At 38.6% G+C, this 12679-nt stretch overlaps 1 protein-coding gene and 3 gene segments (V, D, J or C); 1 reads left to right on the forward strand and 3 right to left on the reverse strand.

Annotated features, from left to right (window-relative positions):
- slc1a8b (solute carrier family 1 member 8b) overlaps positions 1–2841 on the reverse strand; it is a 10842-nt gene extending 8001 nt beyond the window's left edge. The window contains exon 1 of the mRNA XM_005949073.3: positions 1243–2841. Within this exon, the coding sequence (XP_005949135.1) occupies positions 1243–1407 (165 nt within the window). The 5' untranslated portion in view covers positions 1408–2841. The remainder of the gene's footprint in view (positions 1–1242) is intronic.
- Positions 2842–2949: 108 nt separating this feature from the next.
- On the reverse strand, positions 2950–4244 carry LOC106632301. The segment is given in 2 exon segments: positions 2950–3446; positions 3539–4244. Coding segments are annotated over 2 exon segments (387 nt in total).
- Positions 3841–5391, forward strand: LOC106632431. The segment is given in 3 exon segments: positions 3841–3852; positions 4131–4209; positions 4864–5391. Coding segments are annotated over 3 exon segments (414 nt in total).
- Positions 5392–7211: 1820 nt separating this feature from the next.
- Positions 7212–8025, reverse strand: LOC106632430. The segment is given in 2 exon segments: positions 7212–7786; positions 7906–8025. Coding segments are annotated over 2 exon segments (360 nt in total).
- Positions 8026–12679: the final 4654 nt, after the last annotated feature.

Raw genomic sequence — 12679 nt, forward strand, 5'->3', positions numbered from 1 at the left:
GGGGGCTGCAATGAACTCAATACAGTTAAAAAAAATCATTATTTACAAGAAGTATGTACAGAATATGTCACCTGTTGTAGTGTAGTGTAGTCAGGTTAGGGGTAGACACTGGACAGGTTGCTACCTCATTAGATGGGGTCAACACACAGAAAAAAGGAAACCACACACTATTGTATCCAGACTTAATCCAATCTTAGAATCACCAATAAATTACATCTAGGTTTTAAAATTAATTTAGTTAATCTAACGTGGATGGCGTTGGACTGTGGGAGGAGGTCAGAGTAACTCTCTGAGCAGAGAGAACATCCAAACTCTGCTCTTGCATAAGTCACATGTAGTAATTTTGATTAATATTAAATTCTTAATAATAAAGAAAGTTAGTATTATGCTTGTGTTTCACAGATTCTTTCACTGATCATTGGATGGAAATAAAAATGTGCTTTTAGAGCATTCCTGCTACTAGACAAGATTACATTGAGGATCCACACTGGATACATAAGCTTCTCAGTTTAAGAGCGTCTTACATCACAGTGACTTCATGGTTGTAGTCTGTAACCTTGAATGAGACATTGCTACACATGGAAATAAAATCATAAATACAGGCTGGAAAAAAACAAAACATTGAGAGAAATTCAGTATGGAATGACAGACTAATTCATTCATTTTCAACTACTCCTGGGAAACAAACTAAACTTATTGAATCTGGAAATTGTGTTTATTGTTTATTTTATATTATGAGGCTCAAATAATGAACAAGTTATTTCTTTATACCACTGTATTTGAAAGGAAACAGATTAATTTTTCTTTCTTTTGGTGAATCAAACCAATAACATTTCATAAACTCCATAAAACTGATTGAGTCCTGGGTTATTTCACATACACAAAGTTGCATATAATCCAGTATTGATATTTAAAATTTTTACAGTTGTTCAGTTGTTTATGCTCATCTTCTCCTCTTACCTCTGAACTGATTGTCTGTGTCTGTGTTCTTTCTCATTATTGCATAACGGACCTTATCTACAGCCTCAGTGCAGACATGTCAACATGTCAAGAGTACTCATTGCCTATTCCTTTTATCCTAACTGGAATAGTTAGGATAACTATTCCAGTTAGTTATCCTAACTAATTTGTACATATTCTGGACAACATTCTAATGTAACGAATGTCTGTTAGAGCCTAAGTGAGTCACTTTGTCTTAGTTTGATTTTCTCTCTATTCATACATTCATCCATTAATTCATACCTGTGTGGAGAGGTTGAATGACCGGAGTATAAATCCAAGCACACAGCCGGTCACTACCGCAAAGACCGAGAGTGTCAGCAGACCATTCCTCTTGCAGTAGTCCTTCACGTACGCCCTGACTTTCAGAGACACTATATTTTCTAATAACTTCTGCAGACATTCCATCCTGATTCAGGCTCAGTCTGTATCCCAGCAAATCCCCCCCACCCCCGTCGCTGGCAGCAGATATCCGAATCTCTTGATGAGTGAGAATTGTCGGTATGTATCTCTCGAGATCCACGGCAGAGGAGAGCAGGTGTACCTGAAGAAATGTGGGTCCTGTTTAACTCTGAGGAGCTCATCCAGTCTGAAGGAGGAAACGTTGACTGACTTGTTCCTGGTAAAGCAGTGTCTAAAAGGATTATCCCTATCCCATGCGAACAAAGTCTCCTTTAGAGACACTCAGGCTTATTAAAGAGGCTAAAGGTAAGCTCATTATGAGTTATTACTACCTGTGTCCAAGTCATCCCATTCACAAATGCACCTTCATGCACTTTGTCATCTGCAACTTAAGCTCTTGAGTGCATGTTTACTCACATGTATGTAATTAATTAGTTATATTGTACTTGCTGAGAAGCACAATGTAAGAATTACAGGAAGGTTTTATAAATTAATCGCAAGGTCTCTTTTAAATAATACAGCAAAGATTTCTACTCATGAAACTTTTTTATTAGACTGAGGAATGACCTGTCCTGGCAGGATTACCAGAGGGAAGGCCAAAGGCATGACGCCAGCATCAGCGCTCACTATTCAGCTATGACGTAAAACTGATTAACAGGTCTGGACATACACTGGGTAGCTTTAATGTCATGATTTGTCACTTAAACTAGTAAATAATACCATCTTGGTACAAAAAGAAGCTCAAATTAGTTTGTAGTTGATGGCATGAACTTTAACCCTGCAGGCTGTGAAGGAAAAGATGACCACTCTCACACTAGCATGGTTTACACACTACAATCTACACTGTTATTCAAGCAGAATTAAATTTATAGCTAGTGACACCAGATTGATCATATAAAGAATTTAAAGGAAAAATATAAAGTATTGTCTTATGCAGCGGGAAACTAGTGATCAATACAGCTGAGTACTCTGAGCTACCAGCTGTCTGTTGTAGTGTGCTGTTTGCATGCTGTTTTAATGCTTTTTGTTGATGTCTGCTAATCCTTTTAGTCCACACTGACCTGGAAAGAGATCCAAATTTGACACTGAGCATTCTAACAATGTCTTCCTACATTACCTTTAACCAGTCCAATAGCATTTAATCCTTGGACAATGCACGCAGTAAGATTAGTGGATGGAACAAACAGCAAACAAATATTTACTACTTATCTATTTATCTCTGCTTTTAAATCTTAATCCTCCAGCCAAAAGCCCCAAATTACTTTCAAATGCATCATACACTAACATTAACAAACAATAACTATTATTCTTATTAAAAATATAATTTTATTTAAATATTTACAGAACCATCAGTGCTAAAACCTCAGCGTGGGTGTAAAACCTCTTATAAGTGAAGCGAATAGGAAACCACCCCTAGTGTCTGTGTATGAATTTGTTGCTTTGTTAGCTGTCACCACTGTATCATCTAGAAACAATTTTATTTTATATATATATATATATATATTTATATATATTTCAGATGATCAGAATCAAATATTTAATTTAATGTATCTTTAAATAAGAAATGTATACTTAGTGAGGTTACTGCCAGCTCTGTGTTCAGGGGTCTGTGTCAGAGTTTCTTCCTCTTCAGCAGCTGCAGTCAGTTCCTGCTGTAACAGCTCAGTGTCTCTGCAGTCTGACTGAGGGAGGTTTTTGTACGGCTACAAATCACTGTGTGAACACATCAGCACTGTTTATTACATGGATACTCTTACAGTAGTAAACTGCTGCATCTTCAGCCTGAACTCCACTGATGGTCATAGAGAAGTCAGAGCTGCTTCCACTGCCATTAAATCGAGTTGGTGTTTCTGAATGTCTTATGCTCACATGTCGAATTAGGAGCTTTGTGGTCTGTCCAGATTTCTGTTGATACCAGTACATAGCATCATCACCATCATCAAATCTGTGAACAGCTTGGCTGGTCCTACAGGTCAGAGTGACAGTGGATCCAGGAGTAGATGTCAGTACTGGAGGTTGAGTCACAGTCACCTGACCGCTGCCTCCTGCAGACAGAAACAAATCATTCATTTATCAGCAGAAATCAATGAGAGAAAAAGCAGCACATCATGTTTGAAATGTTGCTGAGTGAATGAACCTGTAAAACAGCAGCAGGTCAGCGTCCAGATGAGGATGGTGATGAGAGTCATGGTGGTTGTGCTTTCTGCTGTGTTGACTGACAGATGTGAGTCCTGCAGTGTTGAAGTCACAAGACTATAAACCTTCTCAGTTCTCTGGAGGATCAGCTGATGATGCAAAGCCTCCTCTCTATGGAAATGATTTCTATGTTCTCAACACACTGAAGGCAACGTGAAACAACTGACGAAAATATTTACATTGGGATTGCAACTAAGGTGTCCATGGCTGCAAATGATACGTTTTATTTTGAGTGTGATTAGTATGAAATCTAAAGTATAGAAAATTGTGATTTTTTTTTTTTTACTTTACTTTAAATTTGCTTTGTTAGTAGTCAGTATTGAGAAGCATTTTGTTAGATGCTCTGTTACAAAGACAGTAATTGTTTCTATTTCCAGTTTGTAGATTGTCAAGATATTATCTTTATTTGTAGGAAAATTATTTTGTTCTTTTTAAAGCATTTTAGATTAAAACTAGCATAAATGTAGCCGTTTAGATTAAGTATTGGGGTAGCAGACATTTTCTAAGTGCTTAGATACTTGTTCTGAGTGCAGGCGGTTTTTGTGCGGCCACTTAGTGAGTTTGTATCACTGTGGTACACTTTTGGCGGAGGAACCAAACTCATCGTTAACTGTAAGTACCAAAAACTTTTACTTTGCAAAACATGTAGTATTAATAATACTACATATACTAATAATAATACTAATTAGTGAACTTTAGATTTTTGTATGTTGCTAATAATTAAGGTTAAACTGAAAAAATGCTGATGTCACAAAATGAGAAAAAAACTTATTCTTTCCAAGCTGCAGTTAAATTCATTGAATCAATGAACAATTATCTATTTTCATCATACTTTATATTTTTTAAAAATATTTAGAAAAGTCAAAATAAACTAATAAATTAAAAATGTAACACTGCAGAAGAGCAGCTGTAATATTTTAGCTCATTATTTCAATATCTGCTTATTTTTAGATTTAAAATGTGATCCGTAGTTTTGCCAAATTAAAAAAGTGATTTTTTTAGAGTAACTGCAGATCATCTTAGTGTTCATGGCTCATTAACTTTAAATGTAGTTTTAAAGGAAGTGAAAGAAACAGATGACAAAGATTTGACTGTTCACATGAGTGTTTCAGCTTGGTTCATTTATATGTAGGAACATTATCACAGAGATGAGTTATTCACTTTGAAGTATTATTCAATAGATATAGGAATAGATTACCATATAACTGCCTTTCAAAGTTTCTTCACCTTTTTGACTCTCTCCTCTCTCTGCGCTGTCTCCTCCAGTGGGTGTGTTGAGGCCCACCCTGACTGTCCTCCCTCCTTCTAAAGAGGAGGAGAAGAAAAGCAGTGCCACTCTGGTGTGTCTGGCCACTGGAGGGTTCCCCTCAGGTTGGAAGCTGGGCTGGAAGGTGGGGGGCTGTAGCCCATCTTCAGGGCTGTCAAACAGCCTGGAGGTCTTGGGGACAGATGGTCGTTACAGCTGGAGCAGCACCCTGAGCCTCTCTGCAGACCAGTGGAGGAAGGCGGGCTCAGTTAGCTGTGAGGCCAGTCTGAGTGGACAGAGCCCCATCACTCAAACCCTGGACCCTGACCAGTGCTCAGAGTAGAGCTTCAGCAACACTTCCTGTCTACAAATGATGTTTTCGAATCTACAGATCTCTGTTCCAGTGTGTCTGTAAAACTATGTTTGATCTTTCGAGAAATGTTCATATTCATGTTCTGCTTCTTGCCCACTATAATAAGCAGTGTTGGTCAAGTTACTTGAAAAAGTAATCAGTAACTAATTACTGATTACTTCCCCAAAAAAGTAATCCTGTTACTTTACTGATTACTTATTTTCAAAAGTAATTAAACTTAGTTACTTTTTAAAAACACATTTACAACCTGAATAGGTATAAAGCATGATAGATCTTTCAGCCCAATTCTACTTTTTCTGCATAATCCATCATACAAAATGTAATCAAATGGAAAAGTCTCTTTTTAAAACTTGTTTTATTAGTTTTAATCTTTTAACTTTATGCATCAAGCAAAAATTTAATTATATGCAACATTCTCTGACTGGAAGAAATTTGTTTAACATTTAAACCTATTTTCTGCACATTCCAGCACATAAAATAAAATTATTTTTTGTGTTTACACTCAGTCTTTCAAATAGATGCAAGTAAAACACAGCAGAAAATAAATAAAGTCAAAGACTAGCGGTCCTGTTGCTCTATTTTCACCTGTAAAGCAGGACTGGGTAGGCGGAGGTTTACCCTGGTGCAGGTGTGCCCGCGGTCAGTGGAAGAATCCGCGAGTTTCTCTGTGATTTCCCATTATGTCGTTGCGCACTCGGTGCTTGCTTGGAAGTTTAGGGGTTTTTTTCGCTGTAAAAAGAAGTTTTCTTCCCACGCACGACGGACACTAATGTTTTTGTCACTTTTTATGGAATCAAACTCATAACAGACTCACGCTTTAAACGCTGCAGACTCATACTCTCTCCCAGCATCGATATGTGTATCCATTGTTGATCTGCACACAGCTGTTGTCACTAACGGCGCACTCGCTTACGTCACTGTCATGAGACATTCTCGCAAAAAAATCACATCCCTCCCAACTCGTCACATCATCCAATGTTGTATCCACATCTTCATATTGAATTAATCCATCACCTCACAGGATGCTACTCAGGATTGATTGAATCATTGAGTGTCAAGCTTACCTCGACTCCCAACAAAAGCAACCTGCGAGTGCATTTTTGCGTATTGGTGACCAAACGTCGATTGGTACACCATTACTGCATCAGCATACAAACTCGCATGAGGTCTAATCGTTTCAATTCTGCTGTGGAATGTTGTCGCCTCCATTAAAGGCCTGTGCGATTGTGATATTCCGTGGACACTGGTAACGCTTACATATACGCGGTCAAACTCCCGAACTCGACTAATGGTGACAGCCCGGAGTGCTGGCTAGCAAACTGGATTTCACTGCCTTCTGTCTCTAACCGTAAACCATGATTCATCCGGTGAACGACACTCTCCAACTGCCAAACCCACGAATTGAACATACTTGCCCACATTCTTTACGGGCGAAAATTGAAGTCAATCAAGACCCGATAGACCACGATGGGAATTCGTCCTGGACGTTTCTGGACAGTTTGGTGGCAGAATTTTGTTTGGAAACATTTCAGCAGCTGTTGGGGGTTTCCACGATCTTGAGAGTGACCTGCTGATGGGTGTCCTGTGTTGTTACACAGGTCTCTTTAGGGGGCTGGACTATGCTCCCTTCTCTAACGCTGTGAAAGGTTATGGTTGAAATACATTCCAAGCCAGAGACGCAACTAATCTGGTACATTCTGCTGTCAGCATGCCAATGCAGCCTCCTCATGCTTCATTAGCATGCTTTTCTGGTGAGAACAAACGCACTCCAGTTGCCTTTTGTTTGGCAGTCTAAGGAACCTGTCACTAATGATTCGCTCGATCTGCGCACACTAGTGGAATTCCATAGCAGATGGCCCCTACCAACATGGATAATTTATTCCACTGTTTGAAGATGTTTATTGTTTATCTGTAAGAATTTAGTCCTCTACATCCATCCCATGGCAATGGGACAATAAACAAACTAGCTTTTTATATTTGTTCATTGATTATGATCCATTGTTGATCTGAAAATTATGGGGATGTAATATTTTTTTCTATCAATGCATCCATCGCAGCAGCCATGTTTTAGAAAAGATAAAATTAAATGATATACATTTTTATGTTAAAACTTCTTATTATAAACTTTTAGTTTGTGTATGTGTTTGATGACTCTATTGTTGTGTTCAGTGGACTGGTTATTCTCATCACAGTCTCTTCACTGCACTCTGCACCTGCAGCCTTCACTCAGACTGAAGGAGGTTTTTGTGCAGCTCTAAATCACTGTGCGCATACTCCACCAGTATGCACACCCATACAGTAATAATCTCCAGCATCTTCAGCCTGAAACCCACTGATGGTTAAAGTGTACTGAGAACCAGATCTACTGCCACTGAATCGAGACGGAGTTCCTGAGGAGCGAGTTGATGCTTGATATATAAGAAGTTTGGGAGGCTGTCCAGGTTTCTGAAGGTACCAACTGAGATCAGCACCAATATCTGAACTTCCTGTGGCGCTGATGGTCACAGTCCCACCAAGACTGACAGGTTTGGATTTATCAGCCTGAGTAAGAAATTTATTGGCCAAGGAATCTGAAATGATAAACAAAATTAAATCTGATTTAAAAAAAACCTTGATAATCACCAGCGAAGATTACGATAAAACTAAAACATTTAAATGAAAAAGTTAATAAATGTTTAGAAATTCTCACCTTGCATTAGAAAACCCAACACGAGTGTCAGAGTTGCTATCAACATCATCTTGATGCAGTTTTCAGTGTGAGTGCATGAAAACAGTTCAGACTCTCATTGAAAGGAGAACTTAAACTCCAAAGATCAGTGATGCATAAAATCATGCAAAATGCATTTGGGCACATCTGTCCCTGTGAAACTGAGAGAGGGGGGAGTAAGATAACTCTGCATATCCCTGTGGACTGAATATGCAGAAATGTGACTTCCCACTTCCGTGCCTGTGGCTTTCTTATCTTTGCAAGATTACCCAAGGAAGCCAAGGAAGGTCTTTTTAACCATAGATAGTCGCAGACTGCCCTCTGCTGACAATCCAAATTCACAACAACTCTTGGTAAATGTCCATGATCATGTGTATCAGTTAATCTTGGTGCTTCATCTGTGACGTTAGAAACACTGCATAGACCAAGATTGTATCGCAACAACAGTGTTCCAAGCTTTAAATGTTCATGTATGAGTTTTCAGTGGCTCCTAGATTACCATTAGTCATTAATATCATGTCAAAATCCCAGTATTACATCTCATTCTATAAACCAAATTTAATGAGTCAAGAAACTGGTTGGTAAAACCTTTCTGCAAAACTCTGAACATCTTCTCTTGCAGCCAAACACATTTTTTGTAGTTTTCCCATTGTGATGTATAATGATAACCACTGAAGGCAGAATTTCAACACAGCTTATCAATCATTATTGATAACCATTATTTCTTGAACAAACATCTCTAAAATTGTTGCATTTTGTTGCTACTGATGTGATGAAACTAATGTGAGTGAGTTCAGAGTAAAGGCAAATCTGAGCTGAAGGTGGATCCAGAAATAGATGGAAACCATTTGAAAGAAATGATGAAGATGAAGACGGAGACAAAGATCAGGAACAGCAATTTCAAATGAAATTTTTGTAACCATGTTGGACTATATTTTTGCACATGCAATGAAAACCCATATGAACAGAATTCAAAAAAGCACTGGCCATTTTATTAAGTACACTGGATGCCACAGCATAACACAAATCTCTCAAGACACAATGATGGCAGCTACTCACTGTATTTAGGCACGTAGTCGTGTTCAAGATGATCTGCTGAACTTCAAACTGAGCAGCAGTTAAATCAGGTGATTTAAGTGACTTTGAATTTGACACAGTTGTTTGTGCCAGCTGATTGTTCTGTTTCCCACAAAGAAATTTCTAGGGTTTACAGACAATCATCTTATGATCTGAAAAAGAGAAAATGCCCAAGGAAGGCAGTATCAATGTGTTTGTTTTCTTTATTTGCATGTTTTTTGGGAGTTTTTTGATACCAGAGTTCAAAGGAGAATAGGATAGGAAAGCAACAATAATTCAAATAATCATTCATTACAACTAAGTAATGCGGAAGCGATCCTTCAAACCTTGAACCAGATAGACTGCAGCGGTGGAAGGCCACACAGGATGCATCTCCTGTCAGGTAAGAACAGGAAACAAACTATAATTCACCAAAACTAAACAAAATAGGATTGGAAAATGTTTGCTGGTATAATAAGTCTCGATTTCTCCTGTGATATTCGGATAGTTTGGTCAGAATTTGACATACACACATGAAAGCACAGATCCACACTGGCTTGTATCAACAGTTCAACCAGTGCCAGTGATGTACAATAATGATACGAGTGATATTTTCTTGGCATATGTTGGTCCCCACATCTTTATTATTTTTGTAGAACTGAAACAAGCAGAGTTCGGAAAGACCTGTGTTACAATTTGTGAAAACTGTTCTTTTATTTACATTTTGTGAAGTATTTGAAATGGTGTGTAATGAATCTGTTATTATTTTTGGCTGGTTATTTGTATTATCTAATGACTGTTTTACAGTTTCTCACTTAAAGCAGTTCTCAAAAGTGTAATGCAGATTTTTAAGCTCCTCATTCAAATTTCCTCTTCAGTCACATCCCAAAGTTGCTCTACTCGACTGAGATGTGATGACTGAAGGTATCATGAAGTACTGTGTGCCAGGCAGTGGACCCAAATGCAGGACTCGCCCGACAGACTTTATTAGCTGGCAAATGGCAGACTTAATAAAGAGCTAGGTCTTCTGCTGCTGTAGCCCATCTGTGCCATGTGCGTTCATAGGTCTTCTTTTGCATACCTTGTTTGTAACAAATGCCTATTTGAGGTGCTGTTGCCTTCCTATCAGGTCAAGGTACTCATTCTCCAATGACCATGAGATGAACAAGGTATTTTCACCCGTTACCGCTCACTGACACTTTCTGTTTTTCAGACCATTCTCTGTATTGGATTAACGAGCAGTTTAGAAAGATCTGAGTTATATGTCCTGAACAATATTTGTTTTGTACTTTGGTTGTTTGCTGTAAGGTTTTGTCTACTCAGATTGCTGTGACTCACCTTGTAAACACACAGAAATCCATGGGTGAGGTGGTTTTTGTTACACAAATGTAAAGCTGCGAGGCTGCAGGCAGTGGCTACTTCCACTGTTACAATAATTATTTTCTTTTATAAAAAACACGACTGGTTTTATTATATAAAAGTTTCAAACGCTTTTTAAAAGTTTACTTTGCTGCAACAGCTTATTGCAGGTTTTTAATATATCCTGGTTGCCAACATTGAAATCACAAGATTTCAATGTTGCACAAACACCCTTTTTTCTAAGAATCAAGACCTGCCTAGACAAGTACACTCTACATACAACTTTTATTGTCATAAGCTACTGGAATCAAGAGTCAACACTTAGATATTAAAGTTGTTCTCAATCACTTTGGTGTAATTCTCACATCAGGAGCATCACTCTTACTGTTCTTAATGCAGTTTTGAAAACCGTTAAGGCATTTTAACCGACTCATCCTTGCAAAAGGCTAGTACATCACTTCATCTCTGTGATTACTGAATAAAAACCTTGAAATGACACAATTATGCAACTATATGCATCAGAAAACACACAAAAAAAATATACAAACTGAGAACATAGCACCAATTACTGTGTAGTCCAGTAAAGTCATGCTAGCAAGATTCAGCAACCACTTTATTAGGTACAACAGAGTACTTCGAGCCGAGAGGGAAACAGTGACCACTTGTTATAAACAAGGTATGCAAAAGAGCATCTCTGAACTAAAAACACATCAGACCTTGATGCAGATGGGCTACAGCGTTAGATGACTACACTGGGTGTCACTCCTCTCAGCTAAGAACTTTAAACTGAGGCTACATTTTTCACAGAAATTGCGCAGTAGGAGACTGGGCGGGGGGCTGTATTCAAATGACCTCCCCAATCACCAGATCTCAGTCCAGAAGAGCACCTTTGCCACGTGGTCAAAGTTTGAATGAAAACGTGAGCGCAACTGTGTGATGTTATGCCAATATGAAGAAAAATCTCTAAGGAATGTTTCCAGCACCTTTTTGAATCTAATTCACAAAGAATTAAGGCAATGCTGAAGGCAAAAGGCGGTCCAGCCCAGCATTACCAAGATGTACCTAATAAATTGTTTGAAGAGTGCACATCTATGTAATATATGCTTATGTGTAATTAACATTCCTTTAATGTGCACTGGTGACACAAGAGTATGTGTTTCTTTTTGTTTCAATAAAACCTCTTCTGAGAAAATGTGTTTGTATTAGCTTTCAGTTGAAGGGCAACTTCACTGCTACCACTGACAGTGACTGGCCTTACTCTTTCTTACATTGCAAGAACTTTTTATACATGTATACAGCGTTTTAGTATATTCTGGTTAGCAACAGAGAGACGTTTTCTGATAGAAATGTAAACACTTCATGCAGATTTCCCAGGTTTTTCTTAAAAATTCTTACCTGGACAAGTGTACTGTCCAAACAACAGTTAAAGTCATAGGCCGCTACGATCGAGAATTAGCACGTTTATTAGCAGTGTTGGGGAGTAACGGAATACATGTATCGCCGTTACGTATTTAAAATACAAAATATGAGTAACTGTATTCCGTTACAGTTACCGTTTAAAAAGGTGGTATTTAGAATACAGTTACTTTGTTGAAATAAATGGATTACACAGCGGTATTTTTCCTGTTTCATATTGTGGCGGGTCAGGACTATTTGGGTTTTGTTTGACAGCTGTGATCTTCTGTTGTTCCAGGAGGCAGCGTTACGGTTACCATGGTTACAGGGTGACGCTTGCCCTCTCTGCGACTGTGTGTTTCCTGGGTGAGAGAGGCCTTTTTGTTGTTGTTGTTGTTGTTGTTGTGCTAAGCTAATAGGCAGAATGCTACAGGCATAGCCCTAAAGAATGTGGGCAGTGTAGTCCGTGCTGCAGGGAGAATGGACTGCCATACCCGTTATGTGTCTGTGAGAAAAAGGAGAGTGGAAAAGTAAAGCTGTCATTGAGCAGAAACGGGAGCTGGAACCATGTAAATATAATAATAACCACTGCAGCCAAAAAGAGTGCCTGACGAGCCCAGTTGTAAGTAAGCTATTAAGACTGGACTGTACACCGTGTTTGTGTTTTCCTCCGAAACAATAAGTTCCGTTGCAGCAGCCTTTCAACGCCTCTCTCTGTCTCTCGCTAGCAAAGTTGACCCAGACAACAAGGTAAAGCTAGTTTTCAGCTATGAGCCGGACACAAACCTGACATGAACCTGTTATCTGGGTGGCTAATCAGAGGTCCCTTTACTACGGTTCGGAGCTGCGGACCTTCAGTAATAGTAATAAATCACACAGCAATAGTACAGTCATGTAGTTGTAAAAAGCATGATAATATATTAAGTTACTCATTGAGTAACGTAAC

This window comes from Haplochromis burtoni, unplaced genomic scaffold (genome assembly GCF_018398535.1).
Source record: "Haplochromis burtoni strain Fernald_Lab_line unplaced genomic scaffold, NCSU_Asbu1 Contig_89, whole genome shotgun sequence".
In the NCBI taxonomy this organism is placed as follows: Eukaryota; Metazoa; Chordata; class Actinopteri; order Cichliformes; family Cichlidae; genus Haplochromis; species Haplochromis burtoni.